This window comes from Acipenser ruthenus, chromosome 22 (genome assembly GCF_902713425.1).
Source record: "Acipenser ruthenus chromosome 22, fAciRut3.2 maternal haplotype, whole genome shotgun sequence".
In the NCBI taxonomy this organism is placed as follows: Eukaryota; Metazoa; Chordata; class Actinopteri; order Acipenseriformes; family Acipenseridae; genus Acipenser; species Acipenser ruthenus.
The window spans coordinates 3,107,685-3,129,596 of NC_081210.1; the positions used below are offsets into that span (position 1 = coordinate 3,107,685).

Here is a 21,912-nt window from a genome sequence, read left to right on the forward strand (position 1 = left end):
CTTTAGTTCACAAGGCAACTTCCCTTACTATGTGGAGTGTTCTCCAGGATAACTTTTACTATTATTGTCTAGAATAGACTTGCTCCAACCTTTAAACATAATCATCCTCTCAGTACCAGGCTACTGTCATTTTCCATCATTTCCTTCTGCCAGACAGAATTGTTGCCTTGTTCTCGTTCATGCTGCTTTTCTCAGCCATTTATCAGCTTGGGAAATGAAGCAATCTGGCCCAAAGGGTGTGATTAGAAAAGAGTGAATTATTGTAAGTGGTTGCTGTATTCGGTTTATTCTCCTAATGTCAGAGGGAAGTAATTCGACCCACAGGGCATTGGTAAAATAAATTGGTCTTTGCTTCCTTTGCTGTTGTACTGCTACAAGACCTCAACTTATTCTGACAGAGGACTGACAGTAAACAAAACATCATAGTGCTTCCCAGAAAATCTGACACACCAAGCGACCAGCAGCAGACAGAACAGTGAGCTCAGGTAAGATTTTGTCTTGTTATTTTTTATCTATGAAATAAAAACAGTTTGTACCTCCTCAGATTTTTTGAATACAGACAGGACTCAATAATTGCATGTACAACTATGGCCAAAACTTTTGTATCATCCTATAGAAATAACTCATTTTGATTCGTAAAGTCGAATGAAACCTGCCAAATAATGTTATAATAACATACCGCTTTGTAGTTTTCCATATACTTCACGAAAAATGGACAAAAAAAAATAATGTGGCATTTCAAAATCTAACATGAAATAATGTACTGCTGTTATGGCTTGTGGTAGAATTTAGCAATATAATTTTGTAGTTTCTTTGGATTACATGATGTTAAATAAAATACTCACTCTGGAGAAATGAAGAAAGTGTATAGCTTGTGATCCGGTCCCTTTGTCATGCTCAGGGTGATCCTCTTCTGGGCTGTGCAGTTATATTCATTAGGGTTCAGATAACTGTGGAGATAGGCGGTGATATACGACTCTTCTTCACTGGCAGCAGTTCCATCTGAAGAGAATAAGACATACGAGACACTGTACTAACTGCCACAATAAACCCTTCATTATGCTGTAGACTCGATGGACTTGTTACATTAGGTGCTATACAGTATAGAAGTAGCAGCGTTTCATTTCTTTTTTTATTAACTAGTGCTTCTTTACCCATTAAGTACCAAATACATTTCTTTGAAAAGAATCAACACAAAGCTATATTTGTATAATTTAGACTTGACAGTACATTTAGACTTGACGTTTGCGGTTAACAAAATGTACCATAGCAATATAGTTAATGAGAAAATGAAAACAGGTAGGTGCCAGGAGAAAAAATGCTCAAAAAATTATTAAAAAGTAGCTTGTCCTCAAATGAGGACAATGGGTTAAATTGTTATTAATGTGGTTTAAGCCAAGCAAAGTAGGAAATCTATACAACATATGGAACTTCTTGAAATTTTAACTGTGACAAGTACACTTTGTTTATGAGATTGAACAGGCATTGAAATAATGATTTTACCACACTTTTTCAAAAGTACAACCTTTCCAAACCATTTACATGTTTTAAATCAAGAGCTGATTGAATGTCAGTGGTGAGCATGACGCGTGACCTCCTACTGTACATGTAGGAGCTCAAACATGGGTCATATTGCTTCACTGTAATGTCTGATACATCCGCAGTATACCTAAACCACACTTACCGTTTAACATAGTAAACATGACTTGAATATGCAGCCCTGCTGCTTTGTTGGTATTTCCAGTTGTCACCAGCACAATGACAGAACTCCACTCACTGACCACCTGTGTCCAAGAGGAGTTCGCCTGAACTCCAGTGCTGTTGGAAACCATTACAGTGATGGCCTTACTGGCTCCAAGGCTCGATATGGGAATCTGAGTTCCATTCGCAGTCTGAAACTCCATCGACGCCACTTCTGTGGAAACCGTGTAGTTTCCAACGTAACCGAAGGGGAACGGGTTCGAGTCGACCTGAAACATCACCTGAACGATGCCAGTCATGTCGCGGAAGGTGCTGTTGAATTCTTTTGGGATTGAGAAAGGGCACAGTGGTCCATCGGGAAAGCAGAGCAGGTTCAGGGGGTGGGCGCGCTTGCCCTGCGTTGTGATTTCCGTCCCGTGTAAGACTAACGGCTCCTCATTTAGGACGCGGGAATGCATGAGGATTCGCATCAGCTCTGAGGACAGGTTGTAAGCCTTGGAGGCCACCAGCAGGGGGTGCCGATCATTGGAGTTGTCATCCGTTGTTGGCTGGGGAGGAGGCTGGTTAACAAGGTGAATCAGATCTCCTGAAAAACAAAAGATCATTGCTACTAACACCTTATTACAATATGTCTTAAAAGGAGTGCTAATGGGGTTTTACATCATATCTTGCCTGCTTGCATACTTTCTTTAGCTAGTATGTTATACTTGAATTTAGAATATGCAGATATTTAAAAGTTCCTGGTATGTTCAATCATGCATTGTAGTTCAAATTCACTCATGTACCAGGATGCAAGAGAACCACAATATGTTCACCTTTGGAGTTTTCGAATGTAGCTCTTAATTACCAACAGACCTCTGCATATATAAAAACATGTAGGAGAAACTTTGACAAATAAGTGCTGTGAAATGTCTGTAATGGCCTCCTAGCTGCTGAGGATTCGCTGGTTGAATATGTGTGCTGTGAGATTGCTGCTTGCAGGCTTTTTCGTTACAAACCCATAATGTTGAGGATGTTGTCGGCTAGCTTTGTGGGCGTCACTGTCCCCTGTCTCGTGTCACTCTGCAGGATTGCCAGCATTGACTCCAGCTTGGTTAACGTTTCTCTCTGGCATTCTCTGCAAATGAATTCCCTACTAACAGCCTAGAAAGCAAGAAAAGAAAAAATCAGGCTAAACTGAAACTCCACCTGAATAAGATCTGGCTGCATTAACAAATGTTCAAGATTATGTACTAGACGGTAAAGTCTATTTCGTGGTGGTCCCTATTTACAGGTGAAGTTAGTGAATGTAGCCTGTTGTTGACCAGTATTGGGCTTTAGCTAACCAGGATGCCTTGGTCAACACTCCTATTTCTCAAAAGAGCGGCATGGTATCTTTATGCACAGATTAGACAGGACGTTGCTTGAATATCTCCACTGACTCCATCTGTCCCCCTACCACCAATCTGGGTCATTGCCAAGTATCTAGCCCAAAACCATACACTAAAGAACCTGTTTTCCTAGAGACTACTATCTCAATGAGACGCCAAGGCAGCAAGGCTGAAGATACTTTTTCATTTATATGTATGTGTATATTGTGTAGTTACCGTGCACTGGGCTAAGGCAGCTGACGTTTGCTGGATATCGTCCACCGTGTTCACCTCCAGAGAAATCAGAGCCAAAGTGACCTTGCTGCGAATCAGGATTCTGAAATCCTGCTCACTTTGCGAGTCCAAAGACGACGGACCAATTTGCTCAAACTGCAAATACAGTAGCAGGAAAGAAAAGAATCAGAAACTGCAAATATCCAACAACAGTGAGTTCAACATTCTATTTGCTTAAACGTCATAACTTAACTCAACAAGTTGCTGAGTTTAGTTATGCAGCCAACTTGTCTATGCCAGATTAGGTAGGTAGACCTTATAAAGGTTATACTTGATAGAAAGTTTGAGTGGACTTCTGCTGAGCTCCTACCTCATTTAACACTGTGATGAGGGCCAGTGCATACTCCCGGACTTGCCGCGGATCTTTCTGCTTGATCAGGTCCTCCAGGGATGTTTCAGTCTGGTTGTACAGCCAGTGAGTCAGACTCTGAAACTCCTCTGGTGGATCAGGGAGGCGGATAACCATGGATCTGTCAGTCAACCAAACAACATCATCCTTTAGTAATGAAATAATGAACCATACATCTCAAATAGCATTTACATAAACCCTTTATTGAGCATGGTTTATAGTATACATATATTGACTAAAGCTGAGGCTTATAGTGTAAGGTGAAAACTGTTATGTATTACTCTCTTATTAATATCTTCCATGCTTTGCCCGGTCTGCCATTTTGTTTCTTGTGAGATGGCACCAGAGGGAACTATTGACCACTTGACTACAGTTTTGTGGTCAACAGCACAAACTATTTTTGGTTAAGTGACCCCGGGATTAGCCAATTGGTATTCAAGTTTGAATCTAATGGTTTTTTTAATGTAACCGCGCTCCATGATTTGGCTACTCACTGATTGAGAGCTACGATGGCTGCCCCCTGCTGGTCTTGCACTGTCACGGACACGTCCACTCTGAACCTGCTGGCTCTGAAGCCAAGTGGAAGGAAGGCAGAGTACTCGGCACTGGTGCCTTTATACACACAGAAGTCCTCACAGTGCTCAGTGTTACAACGGGTGACAATCAGGCTGTAGAGAAGTGGAGTCTCAGAGTCTTCCGAATCTTTATACCCTGCAGTTAAAATAGAGGCGGTTATTGCAACTCAAATAATTTTTGTTGCAGCTCATGTTTTTGTTCACGAACCTCATTAACAGGACTTGGCACAAGTTACTCAATGGCCGTCAAGAATATAATGCATTTAAATGAAGGGTCCGTTGAAGATAACTAGCTGTCTGAAAATTGTAATGGCAGGTCAGTCCTGTAATCATATTTAATTTTACACTGTAATATAAATTCTGACTTTTCTCCCCCTTGAATGTAGTCTTCTGGCACTGTACTTTATTAGCGAGGGCACAAGCTCCTCAAAACATGAAGCAATATGAGGTTATAAAACTTTACCTGTACACTTGAACTGCACTTTAGTGGTCAATGCGTTTGCTGTGTCACTGGGGTGAACCACACAGGAGCCGCCAGCAGGGGGCAAGTTAGGCCGCAGTTCAATGGAAGCAAAGCCCTCGTTCTCCATGAGAGGATCAGTGACGTGCAGACTGAAGGTGTAAGCGTCTCCGTCCTTCAGAATCCCCTGCCTCACCACCAGGTTCATGCCAGTGCTTCCAGTGGAGGTGGTGGTCGCATCCAACACCAGGGACTCATTCTTTGAGTTCTGGGCCCTCCAGCGCTGTGGAAATGAACCACAAACAGGATCAGTATAAAGTCTGGTCACCACACAGCAATGAAACAACACAAATATTTGTAAGACCCTAGATTATGTATTTTTGCAAGTACAGATACAATTCAACTTCAATGATATGTGCTTCAGTTGTTTTCAACATCATTGCATATGTTTATTTTTTAACACAGCAATTCCTGCTGTGCCCCATATGCATGACAATATACTGGGCTTTGCAACTAAATACATTCAATAAATGTTATTCAAAAGGACCTCTTAAAAACCTGGAAACGTTTTCAGCTTAAAAAGTCCTGCGTTTGTTTGCAAAGTTGGCTTTTCCACTCTTGGTCTTTGTTCCAACCCTGTTCTAAATTGTTTAACTGAACCAATTAAACCTCCATCCAGACCCTGAAGTTGCTAGTTATATCATTTTACCTGTTAAATCTGCAGCAGAATGGTCCTCCAGGATCGTGATTGGACACCCCTGATATAAGCCAAACAGTAAAGGGTGCTGGTGTTTTTATAACCCAGCTTGCAATGCACAGAAGAGAACCGTTTCCCTAAGAGTCTCTTACCCCAGAGTGAGAATTATTATCCTGACAGTTGTTACAGGTCCCAGCCAGATACACATAAGAGCTTTGGCTCACTTCATAGACAGACTGCGCCTTGCATGAAATGCACTCCAAAGACACCATGGGGACTGTGCCATTCTTCACCAAAACCTGTGAAAAACAAGTCGAAATTCATTTCCATCACAGACGCTGTGTAAACTTCAGGGAAACTATCAAGTAAAGGTAGGGAATTCGGTGTAGCCTCAAAGGTTTTCATCCATTTTACTGCCCTTTATAAGCTCCAGTACCATTTCCAATACCCAAACTTTCACCTTTCAAGCTAGAATGCCACTTGATTAACATGTTTCAAATTTACTTAGGTGACTTAGGCTATAAAGGGGCAAGGTGTCATTTTAATTACATTTTAAAAAAATGGTGTGCTCATCCAACTATTGCTTCAAAGCTGTAACATGTCTAAAAGTTTGCCAAAGCAATACCACAAGGAAGTAACTTTAAGTCAATCTTGGGCTACTTAGTGAAAATTGGCGTAATACAGTAATTTCAATCTCCCTCAGAAAAGTTTCAGCACAGTAAACTATAATAAAAGCATGGTAAAGCATTGTACAGCCCAGTAGAGGTATGAGAAACAAAACAAAAAAAAAAAATTATATATATAATAAAAAAATCTAACCATTGTAATCTATGGTGAATGTAATGAACAAAATTACAGTGAAAATACATTGTATAAGGGCTGGCCCAATGTTCATTTTCACTTTTAAAGAGTTCTCTGTTATCTTTTTGTAGGTCCAGTAATATTTTCATTGCGTCTGCATTTTTTTAAAAACCATTCAGGCTGCAGGCATCTATTGTATATTAAATGTATTGGAGTCAAGGGCTACATTCAATATACATTTTTCATCACAGCTTCAGGTTATTTAATTTTCAGCAGAGAACTAATTACAATAAAAAAAAGGGAAACGGCGGCAGCTGCTGCATTATAAATGGAGGCCTGAGTCATCTTTGTGATGGACCGAGTTCAAGTGGAGGAACATGTGTCTTTTTCAGACAAATTAATTTTAAAAGACTGTCTGTGCAATACAGCAAAGAGTTCCTGTAGGACTATTTGTATGCTGCTTAGCAGGCAGCAAGGACAAATCTGTTCACTTTAAATATGCTATTCTTAAGCGAGTGATTTTCTAAATTCTGACAAGTTAAAGCTTATTCGATAACAATTCCACTTAATGACACCCCCTGTTTTAGTGTTTCTTTACAGACTAGTATCAGCTATCTGCAGATGAAGTCACGCACACAAGAATATATAAAAATGTATATAACACGAAGTTTAAAAAATTGCATCGCGATGAAGGCTTAGAAATGAGGAACCAGATTGCATAATACATTGCTAAGGCTGGGGCCTGCCTTCACAGAGTTTTTCTATATTAGAATTCAATAGTGTAAGAGTAGAATTTAGGAGTACCTCAAAAAGATACTATTACAGCTATTGTAAAGAAAATGTATCATGTGCTTTACCCACGTAGCAGAACTTCAGGCTAGTACTACCCTTTGATTTTTTTACACTCTTGTGAACGCTCACAAATAGTCCAGAAACTCAATAATAAAAAACAGTGCTATTTGAATCAGAAACCCTGGGTTCAATTAAATAATCAGACATGGTTGAAACAAGCTGTCTGGGCTGTTCACTTAAATAATTAAGGCCATGGATGGGTAAAGCTCCCTGAGTAAAAGGGTCTCTGGCACCACTGACGTAAAGACAAACAAACACGGAAATGACATGGCACACCCGCCTTGGCTGTTCTAGAGGCTGGTCTGTGTACTCACAGTCTGGGTTGTATTCTCTGGGCTCATGCCAGCTTTGCTGACAGTCAGGAGGAACGTGTACGCCACATCTGCCTCAAGCATGTCCTCAGCGATGACCAACACCTTTTCCTGGGAGCCGCAATTCAGATTGCAACCAGAGGAGGGCGTCTGTAGACACACGAACAGGCAAAAGATAGAAAGATATGAAAACCGGGGTTCAGGCATTGTGCATTGGCACTTGAGTCAGTAGTGGTTTTAGCTGCCTACTGTGTTTAAGGCCCTGTTCTTTTATTAAGTTAATGGGTCCCTGGGGTCTAATTGATCCAAACACAGCAACAAAGGTTAGGACTATTGCCACCAATTATGTTTAAAATGAGCAGGCGCTGCACCTAATCGACATTAACAAAGTATTTATGGTTATGCTTCTTGTGATACACAGTCAAAGGAAAGTCTAAAATGTGAGCATTCACATCTGTAACAGATTTTGGCAAGATGCTTCAATAAGAAAATAGTGAACAGCGCGTTTTCAAGTGGTAAATGAAAATGGTCCTGTTTAAGCCCTGGCACTCTCCCAGCAGGCGATGAAACACCCATTACTGAAGCTGACTGTTTAAGAACAACAGCTTGTGAAAGTGTGTCTTCATCAGCACGCTGCAGTCTCTTAAAGCTGCAGGGTCCCACCATCATGTTCAATTTTACACTGAAGTACATTTAGCTCCATTGTTTTCAATAATTCGACATAAAAGCTCCCAACCATGACGCGTTTTACATTCCAATAGAATTCACCTTCAAATAGAATTTGTCCTTTTACTTTATTTTCTATAATTTAGTCTCCTATGCACTCCATCGATCATAAACATGATGTGTTTGTGGTCCAGTTTGTGTTCATTTCATGAAATCTTAGCCCCAATGTGAAATATGCCAAAATAGGCATAAAGCCTTCTGCTACCGCTTGCAGCTGTAAAAAGTTCTGAGCAATGCACTTTATCTTTTGTTACACTGAAGCTCGGGAAACAAAACAGAAATCGCTTTTGCTTTGTTTTTCAAATAGCATTTTTGTTACATTGATACATTTTACAGAAACACATACAGCTGATGTATTCAGCATAAGCACCTTAAAGTAAAAAGGAATATATTTTTTAAACTCTGTGGGGCTTTGTACCTTTAATTTGTTCAGTTTTGAAGAGCACTGGATAGTGTCTCACTGACAGTTCCTTGGATTAATTTCCAAATTGCTGGAGCAGACTGGTTATGTCATTACTCCTTACCGGAACTTTTAGGTTTGAACTGTATTGTTCCTCTCTAGTTGGGAAAATTATAACTTATTATACTTAAATTGAGAGACCTGAGAAAAACAGTAAAAACTGAATTGAAAAATCTGATACACAAATGAACAGAAGGCTTTCAAGAATTGCAGCTTCTGTGTTTTAGTACAGCGAATGAAAAGAATCTCATACTAAATATTTGGCGATAATACCTGCTATTTATTTGTTTTGTCATACAGTGGAACGTCGCATATCCTACTGTCACATAACCGCCCTGATCAATTAACCACCTCGCTGAATAAATAAATAAATAAATACATATTCAAAAGTAGCTGCGTGTAGCCAGTGGAGAAAGCTTTTTTTTTTGTGCAATGTGTTTTTATGATGGAGCACACACTTGCAGATACTGGCAGCGTGTTGTAGCTTTTAAATGCATTTGAATTAAACAAAGCAAGCTTCATAAACACAATGCTTACTGGCCGTTTGTTTAAAATAGCCGAAGCAATATTCAAACCGAGCTGCTTATCGGCTGTTGGTAATATCAAGAAAGAGCGCAAAGTACCGTGGCAGAGACATTAAGAAAGCAGAACCAGGGAGACAGGGACTTCTAGAGTTAAGAAAGAAGCCATCAGTTGCAGGTTACTGTACATTTACCGTTTTGTTTCGTATTTTTTGTTTTTCTTTTAAAGCTTTGTGTGGAGATGGCTTATAGCAAACCGCATAGCAACGCTGTGTATTTGTAGCCTAATTAATCTTGTTTACGACTGCTTACTTTTAAAGCAAATAATGTCCCAGTGTTTAAAGCAGTTTGCATGTTGTTTTTGTTCTCTAATCTATTTATGGATGTGTAAATGCTTTTTCTATAGATGTTCGCAAATCCGACTTTCACATATCTATCTGTACCCCAGTCCACAGGGGGTCGGATATGCGACGTGGTACTATACTGATCATATTTTACGATGTACTCTTTAATCTGTTGCCTTAATATGTTTCTACTGTAAAAGGATTCTTAAAAACAGATATCGCCTCCTGATTGCCTCAGGCACTTCGTTTCTTGAGGAACAGTCTCCAATAATAATCTTCATCTTCAGATAAAAAGTTAATGTTATACGCTTGGTTAAATTCAAACCTTTTCGTACCGCACTAAGTATCTGTGGTTTGCTAAAGTTTCAGACAAAGCTGTTCAAAAAAAAAAAAGAAGAAGAAGAAGAAGAAGAAGAATAATAGGAATAATTCAGTGCTAGTGTCTCCACTGTGCTACATCAGAAACATGCTGTTTAAACCCAGACTCCAAATGGACAAGTCTAGAAATACTAAAATACATTTTACTAATTCAATGATAAACTGTTCCACCAGAAGTCTCTTTCAATGTCTTCAAGCACAAAAGTAACAATGTTTCAATGATACAGTAAGTATAATTTTAAACACTCCATCATAAAAGGTCCAATAGTCTTAATTAAAAAAATAAATAAATACGTATATCTAAAATATTTGTCAAAACGTACATCTTACCTTGGATGAAATCATACATGTCCAAGTATAACTCAGAGGGGATTGGTTGTCAGTCTCCAGATTGGGGTCATATGACTTTTCACCATTCATCAGTAAATCCTGGGTCTTAGACCAAACTCGAAATGTCCCACCATCGATTATAGGAACCAGTTTACTCGGAACCACATTTAGATGAATAGCAATGCTCTTTCTAAGTGGCACATCTGCATATGAAAGGGAGAAGACAACACAGTAGCTCCCCAAGTCCAGTGCCATCCTGGGTATGACCAGTTGAGGCCTCTGTACATCGACATCATGAAGGCTTACTTTACAATTGTCATTGGAGTTCAAGCAGGTTGTGGATCTGTAAATCTCCCAGAGGTACTCTATCTTGTACCTCGTGCAGCCTCTGAGGTCCACAGCTACCTCCAAATAGTTTCTCTGGGATCTTTTGATGACAGTTTGAGATGACTGAACTGGTTGGACCTCAGGTTCCTCACACTCCAAGACTTGTATAGTCACGGTGGTCTGGGCAACTGCAAAACTTACAAGATTGCTTGCGTTTACCTCTACAGTGTACTCCCCTGGAACCAAGTAAGAATGTGATATGTTTGCAGTTTTGGTCATCCTTTTTTCAGAACCATCGCCAAAACTCCACACATAGTTCACTGAAGTTGCATGCGGTGAAACCAAAGCCTGCATGGTCACAGGTTTGTTGACAAGAGTTTCTGCAGGCTTCGCTTCAAGTGTAGCTAAGAGGAGCCTGTTCTGGGCTTGGATTACTCTTGTGATGTTCTGACTCCCCAAAGCGTTGAAAGCGCTGAGGTATATGGTGAGCTGTCCTGCTTGGGGCGGCGTGTAGGAGACTTGCTTTCCAATGATGGTTTTCTTAGAACCGCAGTGTAGATCAAAGGTCCACAGATACGTCACTGGAGAACCAGTCAGAGTTTCGGCATTGAACATTTTACTCACTCCTGTTGGAATAGCTTCCTCGCAACAGTTGACGATTCTCAGTCTGCTAACCGGCTCCATTACTGTTACTATAATGCTGGTCCTTTCTGTACTGACTTGGTTTTGTGCCGTCAGGTTGACAACAAAGTCCCCCACCTTGGTAAACTGATGGGTATAATTGAGGTTGACAACGAACACCGAGGAGTCTCCACTAATACTTAGCAAGAAGCTTACCGAAGTTCCTGAAGAGATTCCAATCATGAAAAGAACATTCTCTCTCAGTGCCGCGATGTTCTTGCTGGTCTTTAACTCAAGCCCTCCTATTTTGTCTTGTACTGTGATGTTTCTAGAGGCCAAAGCCCAGCTGATATCATTGGAAGCATTTAAGGAGATGGTATAGGTCCCAGACACTGCAAAAAGCAGAGTAATTTGCTGCTCGGTTGCTGTACTATTTGGAAGATGCCACGTCCATGAAACATTTGTTCCTCTTTGAAATTCCCCTTGCAGTGAGACAGTTGAACCAGAGGCTATGTAATATTGGTCTGGTAGATCCTGAGCAACAAAATTTACTCCTGAAATAGGCTCTTGTACACTAATTAAAGTTGCAACATTTTTTGAGCTCACTTTATTGGTAATCATGACACCAACTTGTTTGAGTCCTGGAGTGCTAAACTGGTGAGTAATCCATGACTCTTCTGTAGTATTGGTAAAATGATCTTCTGCGGACCAAATATATTTTATATTGGTGCCACTGCTTACTAACAAAGAGATATTAGTAGAGCGATTGACTGCCACAGGGTTGGGCACTGCAGTCATGATTATATTTCCAACAGGATCCAGAAACTCAATGGTCCTGTTCACACTTGATGTGCCCAAGAGGTTGGTTGCTTTTAGAATTACATCATAAAAGCCAGGTTCTGGAAAGTTGACTGGTAAAAGCTTTCCACTGAAGTTTAGAATAGGGTCTTGGGCTTTTAAAACTGTCCAGATGTAAGACATATTGGTTCCATCTCTGATGGCTGCCTGCATATGGAGAACTCTGTTGGTTGCAAAACAGCAACCGTCAACAAGATCCTCTGCTACAATGTGAAGACCCTCTATCTCCTTCAGTACAAAGATGAAAATGCTGGCCTGCATTGAGCTGATTTCATTCTCTGCAGTCACAATGATGTTAAACGTCCCAATGGACCGAAATGTGTAGAAAATAGTTGACGATCGAGGAATTGGCGTGCACCTGTCGCACAAGATCCAAGAGTAATGGACATCGTCTCCTGCTAACAGATGTGCCATGAAAGTGACAGATGCATTCAGTGGCACAATGGTCTTGCTTGCAGTAACTGTCAAGCCACGAACTGGTGTTTTGACTGCAACGCTAATTTGTGAGTTATTACTGCTAACCTCATTCCAGCCTGTGAGGGTAATGTTAAAATTACCTGTTGAGTTATATAGGTGGGTGGCATTGCAGCCCATTTTGATGCTTCCATCACCAAAGTCCCACGTGTATCTCTCTTTCCAATAACTCCCAGAAGCCCTAAACATGTACGTCTCCTGTAATGCTAAATTGTTTGACTTTGTGCCATTGTGTGTGATTATTACCAACCCAACAGACTCCTGGACTTCAATCAGCACCATATTGCTGCTAAATGAAATGTTGTTGAGCACAGAGACTGTAACAGAATACTGTCCCGCGTTTCTGTAAGTGAAGCCCATTTCATTAGTTCCTCGGACAGCTGAGTCATTAGTGCCAAAGTCCCACAGATAACTGTACTGATACTCAGGAAAGGCATGGACACAAAATCTGCTCTCCTCGCCCAATTTGGTGTATTTACTGAGAGGCACAATTGTCACATTCATTACCACTGGCTGAACACAAATACTTGTGAAGAAATTGGCTTTATTAACACTGCTTGACAGTCCCAATGAAAGAGCATACATCCCACTCCTTCTGAATAGATGATTCGCCTCAGGACTGCCTTTTACAGTCAGATTAGGTGAACCGTCTCCGAAATTCCAGTCATATACATAGACTGAAGAGTTTCCTGATACAAAGGCGATAAAACTTATATTAAGAAGTTCCTGAATGCACTTGGAAGGCTCTAACCTCAAGACCTCAAGCACAAATACTTGAACAGATAGGGACACTGACACAACACTGACTGAATTTACGGCTGTCACGTTCACAGTGTAGATGGCGTCTTTCACGTAAGTGTACTCCACCACAGGACCGACTCCTGTCAGCTGACTCCCATCTCCCATGTCAAAGATCCAACTAATGTTATTCCCGGTTTTAACCTCTGCACTTATCACTACTGCAGTATGAAGCTCAGTAGGTCCATTCGATGAGGCACTTAGACCTGTGATCTCCTCAAAGACTAGAACACTCCTTTGGGAATCTGTGCTGCTGATGGTGTTGTTAGCGCAGACGCTGATGTTGTAGACCCCACTCTGATTGAAGGTGTGGTTCACTCTGCGCTCCCGCCCCTGAACAGGGGAAGAGCCATCGCCGAATCTCCAGGTGTAAATTATTCCATATGGTGAAGGGAGGGGATGGGCCTCGAATGCTGCCGTGCTACCAACCACAAGAGCTTCAGTATCAACTATTATTCCCACACTAGTGAGATTGCTGTAGACAAACACTTGTACCAGCTGGCTGATATTTTCATACTTGTTAGACACAGACACAGTAAGGGTGTATTCTCCTGTAAGACAGAAGAAGATACAACATTATTAATGAATGAATACAAGTCTGTCTGTGTTTGTACATACTCTTGTCTCTAAAAAGAGACACCTTAACCAGCCCTGGTGCTGTGTGTATATATATATATATATATATATATATATATATATATATGTGGTTTCTTTAATAGACTACATAGTCACTGTTCTGACAACCCACTCCACCCCATTTGGCACAATAGTAGTTTCCTCCCATACCTCCCCTGTGAGATGGATCAGTCCGACTAAAGTGGTCACACGTCTAAAAGCTTTCTCTAAGTGTGCTGTAAACATTCAGAATTGGATGAAAGTACAACAAATGAATGTCACTTACGACCGCAGTTTTGCATGGTGTTTAATTAATGAAAATTGACAAATTGTCCCTGCTTACTACCAGCAGCACCAGGAATATTATGAATGTCATCTGCAAGTTATGCTGTTGTTCAAGGAAGCAAAACAAAATGTAAAGTACAAAAAAAAAAAAAAAAAAAGTCCTTCAAACCAACTTGGCTTCAGAATTTGACACTAACTACATAAGCAATGCTAGAAAACCTTACCGGGTTGTTGGTATGTGTAGGTGACATTGTGCTGTAACAAGGCCTGGTTTACACTGGTGTCTTGAACCTGAAGAGAAATGTCATAGGGGGGCTTGAAATGATAGGTGTCGTAGCCGCCATCCCCAAAAGTCCACCTGAAACATATTAACAAATGCACACAGATTCTCAACGGCCAATTTAATTTACAGTACAAAGGCTTACAGTAGCATAGTGGCCGTGCTTTGGACAGACTGTAAAAATGCACATAATGTTTTTCCATCAGAATTCAAAATATAAACTAAAATAAAACTGAAAACCACCTGCCGCATGCAGAACTAACCAAAACTTTTGTCTGCTTGACTTTGTTTCTTTTATGTTTAACCTGACAAATGCTTTGCAGCAAATCATTACTGACAAAGTTTTTTCTCCAGTCCCCAAGAACAGTCATCCGAAAAATAGTGTGTCTCTTATTCACCCCATTTCATGGGTGAAAAGAAGCCAGCAGCAGCAGACTTGCTAACACTTAATTACAGTGACAGAATAATTATAAAACAGTTTGACTTCAAAAAGCATTACACTTTGTTGGACAGGGGACGATCTAGAATGTGTGCTGTATTACTCCCCGGAGGATACATATTTGTTTGCAGTCTTTTATTGTGATTTTAGAAAAAAAAAAAAAAAAAAAAGAGATGAGTTATAAAGAAACATTTAGTAGAACCATGAATAGCCGCATGCATGTTTTATTTGAATAATTCCTGTCTGAACATTTTTTTCTTTTTTTTTTTTTTAGAAAATGAAAGCTGTCCAAACTGTGAGATTTAACACAACATACATCCCCCACCACAGCTGTAAATACAGAACTGGAGCCCTGAAGTGTGATTTCGTTTGCTTCCGTGAACTAATGCGACACAAATTATACATCTTACCATGTCCATCAAAGTGTATTGCTCTTTTGCACACTGACAGGTTCCTCCATTTACCCCCAGATATCCTCATAATCGGATAAGCGGCTCTCTAGTTCAGAATGTCTCCACTATAACCCTGAGTATATTAAAGACGAAGTAGCAGGGTTCTGAAAAATATAGCATTAGAGGTCCTCACGTGTTGCTAGAACTGTTTAAATAATGTACCTGTATTTTTTTCTTTTCATTGTTAACATCCTGACAATTTTTTACATATAACTTTAAAGTCTGTTTCAAAGCTCTTTTCAAAATGTCCGCTCTAGTGCACTGGGGTTTGAGATCTGTCCTCTAAATCACTGCAGGAAGTGCGCTGGCTTTTCTGTTCCGTACCACATCACGGATCGTTACTGCTGTGTTACCTATTTCACACTGTTGGGCAATAATCTTACACTATCCGTGCACTTGAGCGGACATTTTGAAAAGAGCTTTGAAACAGACTTTAAAAGTGTAAAAAGTCGTCAGGATGTTAACAATGAAAATTACAGGTACATTATTTAAACAGCTGTAGCAACTTGTGGGCACATGTAACAATATATTTTTCAGAACCCTGCTACTTACTAAGGAGTGTACTAATTGAGCCCTCAGTCTTTCAGTACACAGATTATTTGGCATAGCAGTACAATAATTCAAAATAAACTAACTATGCAATAGATAGTATACATGATACACTTTACCGGAATGTGGCCTCCACGGCTGTGTCCACTTTGACGCTGGCTGTAAGCGTCTCAGAAGAACTCTGAGGGATGACAGCAGGGACACCAATCACCCTCAGGTCAGCCATCATATTCATTCTGTCCACCGTGACATTGAATTCTGCCGCCAGGCTGCTCACGTGGTTTAATGCAGTGACCTGTCGGGGGAAACGCAGCAAACATCATGTGATGCAATACGTATCTGAATAAATATTTTACCCCCTTAAGGTACACAAGGAATTAAGCGCTTGTTGTTCAAATGGTTTCTTCTTAAAATACATTTGAGAGTGACTCACTAGGAGGAAATGCTCATATTTCTTATACATAGTGCTATCCTTTAAGACATGCAACTTACTTAAATATGACTGCACATTCAGACTTGCATTGATTTTGATAAGGCCGTTTCAATGGAGATTTGGTCAGAACCCAGAAATAAGGCCGAATTATATAGAATGCAGGTGTATAGGGGGGCTGGATTAGACAGGTTTTACTGTATACGGTACTACAAGTCTTTGGTTGAAATAGTCTGTTTATATTCAAGGATTTTCAGCAGTAGTTTTGAATGCAAGTATTCTTTTAAGAGGCGACATTCAATGGTATAAGTATTTTGTAACAGTGTTAAAAAGTCATTTAATAAATGGGGTATAAAAGGAGACGATTCACAGAAACAAAGAAAGAAGGAGATATAAAGTAAACCTGTACCCACAGAAAGTTTGTAGATCGCTGCATTCTGGTAAATCACATTAAGTGCTGTATTGTAGTACGTGAATGATGGTTTATCATCAACTGTCCACTTAAAAGTAACATCAGATCCACTGTCCACAACTGCAGTGTAACTCTGAAACAGAAAGTTACCATCAGCCTCATATTAAACACGCAACAGAACTTAAAGCCACCAAGAAAGACTTTGTCAAAATATTTGTCTTTGGATTTATTAAGTTTCCTCTATTTGCTTAAAATAATAATAATAATAATAATAAGTTGGTTTCATCAGTGTTCTTTATCACTGAGTGCTTAGAAGAGTTTTAAATATGGAGATTTTCAGTACAGTGCTGTAAAAATCATAAAGACATTAAAATTAAATTGGATGTTTTTTGAGTCCATGCTACTTGAATGATGCTTTCTTTCTATTCAATGACATGAAATCCATGTTAGTGCAATATATCTGTGTTGATATATATATATATATTTTGGATGATTGAGGTTATTAACTGCTTTCAGGCTGATCACAGTACAGTATACACTGGGCATTCCCAGTGTATACTGTACTGTAATCATACATGCAGTTCTTGGAGTGACACTTGATTAATGTTTAATATAAGCATTGCCAGGACCACTCAATTTACTATGGATTCCATAACTATGCTGCATTTTCTAAGTCCAGTAAATTCATAAATTATGGATAAAGTGCTGTACTGAGAATAAAAATAACAGATGAGATTTGCTCCCGAACCAGCCACTACTGAAGATGGAGTTACAACTTTAAAAATGGTATAGGCTTGCCACTCTGCTGATACTCAGGGAGGAAAGATATTGCTTTTTCAAACTGCACACTATATAAAAAATAGGTGGTTTCTGTTCCATTTTGCTTAGTTTTTTCCCCCTTTGATTTTTAGCCTAAAGTGCAAAACAGTTTTCAGTTCATAAAACAACCAGTCAGAGATGATTGTTTATCTGTTTTTTCCACCCTGAAACACATTATTAATGCTGCTTGGAATTAAGGAATTAAAACCACTTACCACTAAGGAATTAACCAGCACTCTTTGGTGTGGATCAGGGACGACCCTCAGACCTCTCACAGGGTCCTCTGTCTTTACTTTAACAGTCTGGTTCTCAGAGCTAAGTTCATTGTCTGCCGTAATGACAACAGAAACGACACTGGCATTTATCAGTTCCAGGTCTATGCGTGAAAACAGAGTACCACTGCTGTTCATTTTACAGTCTTCAATTAGTGAGGCAATTTCTTCAGGGCAAGTTGTTTGGAAAGGAAAACTCTGGTTGTTGCCATGCCAACGGGCTGTTGCATTGTGCCAAGAGGTGATTTTAAGCAGAAGAAATGTTTTGTTTGTAGGGAAGTAGACAGTGTCATCTTGCACTGGTGGGTAGACGATGGTTAAGCCAAGATGGGGCGCAACCTGAAACGTGCAGGAAAGATTTCTAGAAAAGGGTTTGCTTTCTACAGCTGCGTGAAAGGTATAAATTCCTGGGGTGGTTAGACCAGCTTTAAGAAGCGGACTTTCAATGAACTTCACTTTCTTCTGGGTGTACAGGACTCGAAGGTTGCAGACTGCTTCTTCAGTCCAGTTTCTCAAGGTTGTGTTGTCAAGGGAGTCAGTGATCCAGTCAGAATGGTTAACACGGAAGTAGCTCTGTTTCCATGGTGACATAGTATCTTGGCGACAGTTGATTAGTGAGCCTGGTTCTCCATCATGCTGGACTGCAATAAAGTCTCCGGGATAGACTTGGATATCTTCACTCCAACTGTGTGCCTTTATGAAAAAAAAAGAAGATAACTCTACATGTATACTTATTGTAAAACCATATTTTTATATATTTTTATATACTATATCTATCTATCTATCTATCTATATATATATATATATATATATATATATATATATATATATATATATATATATATATATATATATATATATATATATATATATATACACATATACATACACACACCGAGCATCAAAACATTTATTTAACAAAAAATAAAAGTATATAAATAATGGACATTGACAAAATGTTTTTGGTTTCTTTTTAATCACTCGATCATTCATCCTTGACCATGACACGCTTGAGTGACTATGACAGAAACATATGCACTTAACCACCTAATTAGTGAGACAGTTGATTGGGCTCTGGATATGGAGTGATTTCAGCTGTTGAATTGCAAGCTTGAATAAAAGCAATAAAAGAACAAAATCACAGAAAAAAAAACAAACGAGACGGTATAACCAGACACACCCAAGAGTCACAACACATAGTGCCCAATATCAACAGAACATTTTGCAGCATCTTTGTGATTTTGATTTGAGAGTTTGTCATTTTTCGATCACTTCTAGTGAATTTTATCCAAATATAAGTGATAAGTTTATTTTGACTGATATATTGACAGCAGGGAGGGGGTTAAAACCTCCCTGCAGAAAAACATGTGCGTAAGGCACATTTTGGTTTTGTTTTGTTTAATTGTTTAATTGTTTTTGTTAATTGTTTTATTATTAATCATTACCTGCACCTGGCTACTATTGAAAATTGAAGCCAGGTGCAGCGTTTAAAAGGAGAGCAGTCAGCCCACTTTGGATGGCTGCTGAAGAGGGCAGAGGCCCGACTGTGCTGGTGTGTGGGTACAGCCGTAATTTGAAAAAGAAAAAGGTAGAGTGAAGCCTTTTTTGTGTGTGCGCTGTTTTGTTACAGGTAAACAGCTTAGCTGTCCTGTTTTAGTTTAGGTTCCTGTTCTGTTTAGTTAGTGCTCAAAGAGAGCTAGGTGTTTGTTTTGTTTTTTGTTTTTGTGTTTCATTAAAAATAGTGCAACCGCGCTTCAAAAATCCATTTCTGTGTGTTGGGTCAGTGTTTTTAAAGGGGCAACGAACCGTGGTGAGTGCAAAGAGGTTTGATTCTTTCACTATATATATATATATATATATATATATATATATAATATTTTAACTAGTCTAAGCACCACAATGTTAGAATAATAAATATTGATTTGCCTGAATGCAGAAAATGTGGTGTAAAATTGTATCATATTGTTCATCAGGCATGGTTTTAGGAGACAATGTCAGAGCTGCCCCACCCCTCACTGGAAGCCTGGTTTTGTATTTCCATCCAAATAATCTCAAAGGACATGACATTTAAAAAGTCGACAGTTGAATGTAAAGAAAGTACTTACCAAATAATGAGTTGAAACAGCAGGTAAAAGTGTGAAGAGAAGCTCATGAACCAGGCTGTACTCTGGCTGAGACCTGCCATAGAGAGGGGGAGCTGGACAGACTGTGCACAGACTGGAATGGCAGGCGTGGCTTACTGGCAAACAGCCTGCAGTAAAAGAGCACCACTGATACCTGGCTGGACAAACCCCAGTCATGTTGCTCACTGCCTCGGTCTGACAAACAGCGGTGGCCACACAGTGCTCTCCACAACCTACAGAGGCATACAACAGTTAGGCATCATAATACAGTACTTGCCATTTTCCAGAACAAATCATTTTACTGCCCTGGCTATTGAGACTAAATTGTCCTTTAAAGATAAACACCCCCCCAAAATAGAATAAGCCTTTTGAAAACATAATTATTGTGCATGTATGGTGTCTGTTCAGCTGTTAATGTTCTTTATTGCTTAAAACAATATGCCTATTTAAATAACTAACAAAAGAATTGTATAGAAATACCACATACAGATGATTTTAGATTTAATGATACATGCAATTATTTGCTCATAAAGCATAATGGATTCTGCTGAACAGCATACTCAAATGGCACCATAAACATTCATGAATGTAATAATTATATTATTTACCACTAACGGGTGGTATGCAATATTCTTTGCATTTATTCTTAAATCAATGCATGGATCAATTTGTCAAGCAGACAAAACACGTTGGCTTCTGCCTTAGATCTTTACAGTTTTACTGCTGATTTTAGGACTGGCATGCTTCGAAGTTACATTTTAAATACCACAAAGGAGACAAACACACAAACCTGGCAAGACTAGGTTGAGACCCAGCCTGTCACAGCTGGGTCTGTAAACCTGAAGCCTTATTTGCACTGTGCTGTTCAGGGCCTGGGTCACAAACTCCAGAGCAGCCAATGTGCCCTCCTGCCTGAACCACAGTCCAGGAAACACCAGCAGCTTACAAAGACAAGCAGGCCAGCGTTAATTACATTTTGAATCCCGGCTGAAGTAAAAAATGAATGTGGTCTTGTATTTAGTTTACTGTGGTTTTTGCTGACTATATTTGCTATGACATACTGTGCTAAACTTGTAAATGGAGGAAACAGCCTAATATCATGCTAGCAGAAGCTTGCAACAAAAAAACTGTAGGTTTTGAATGTATTAAACAGTAAAAGCTTTTTATTCTATAGAAATACAAAGGATTGTTGAGTTTGACTGAAACCGTAAGTCGCGCCAATTGTGTATTTTCACAAAATGATTTCTCATTATCCACTGGTTCTGCCCCTCTGCCAACATATACTGCAGATGACTCATTATATAAACCTCAGATAATTCACAAGACTCGCATGGTCATTTCTCTAGAGGGCTTGGAGGCTGTAGGGCATGCTAGTTCCAGTCTTACCTCAACGCTCCTTGCTGGGGAACTCAAAGAAGCCGATCTTGTTACAGTCCTTAAAGGTGCATTCTCATTAAAAGCTGCACAGCCCTCAAGAAAGTAATCTGCATCAGGTATCTTTTCTGCAACTAGAAGAGCATGTTTTTTTGTGGTTACAGAACAGCAGAGTTGCACATTGTGTTGTAATGTACTCTATTTATTAATACACTTTCTAGAATTTATTGTACGCAGAATGTGCTCCTTTTCCTAAGCCATAGCTATCCAAGAGATGCCTCTGGAGCTTCACAATATGACTCCTTTGAAGTATCCCATTTAGGGTCATTCACGGGTATGCAATGAAAAGCCATAGGCTTAGGATGAAGAAAAGACAAAATATGTAGGGATACACTTGGACAAGTTAGAGCGAGGGTAGTTTGTAATTAACTGTGCATGAGCTTTAAATTAGATCTTGCTGTGTTTGAAAAAAAGTCTTAAGTAGGTGCTTATATAATTTTAGCAGTGTTCTTCATCACAGCATGTGCTCATCTTGCTGGACCACCTCAAAAGAACTGAAGCCTAATCTTATATTAGTCACAAATATTTATTTAAAAACTAAAAGAAACTCTGGAAACCCATACTGTCGTGAAGTGA

At 39.5% G+C, this 21,912-nt stretch overlaps 1 protein-coding gene across 3 annotated transcripts in view; it reads right to left on the minus strand.

Moving 5' to 3' along the window:
* pkd1a (polycystic kidney disease 1a) overlaps nt 1-21,912 on the minus strand; it is a 63,257-nt gene that overhangs the window by 15,485 nt on the left and 25,860 nt on the right. For all 3 annotated transcript variants that reach the window (XM_034052422.3, XM_034052423.3, XM_034052421.3), the window contains exons 9-25: nt 21,289-21,410; nt 20,693-20,843; nt 19,885-20,135; nt 17,723-18,472; nt 16,690-16,821; nt 15,966-16,141; nt 14,351-14,484; nt 10,149-13,777; nt 7,393-7,539; nt 5,578-5,724; nt 4,732-5,011; nt 4,188-4,404; nt 3,655-3,814; nt 3,288-3,440; nt 2,700-2,844; nt 1,685-2,287; nt 846-1,002 (exon numbers count right to left, since the gene is read on the minus strand). In XM_034052422.3, the coding sequence (XP_033908313.3) occupies nt 846-1,002; nt 1,685-2,287; nt 2,700-2,844; nt 3,288-3,440; nt 3,655-3,814; nt 4,188-4,404; nt 4,732-5,011; nt 5,578-5,724; nt 7,393-7,539; nt 10,149-13,777; nt 14,351-14,484; nt 15,966-16,141; nt 16,690-16,821; nt 17,723-18,472; nt 19,885-20,135; nt 20,693-20,843; nt 21,289-21,410 (7,354 nt within the window). The remainder of the gene's footprint in view (nt 1-845; nt 1,003-1,684; nt 2,288-2,699; nt 2,845-3,287; nt 3,441-3,654; nt 3,815-4,187; nt 4,405-4,731; nt 5,012-5,577; nt 5,725-7,392; nt 7,540-10,148; nt 13,778-14,350; nt 14,485-15,965; nt 16,142-16,689; nt 16,822-17,722; nt 18,473-19,884; nt 20,136-20,692; nt 20,844-21,288; nt 21,411-21,912) is intronic.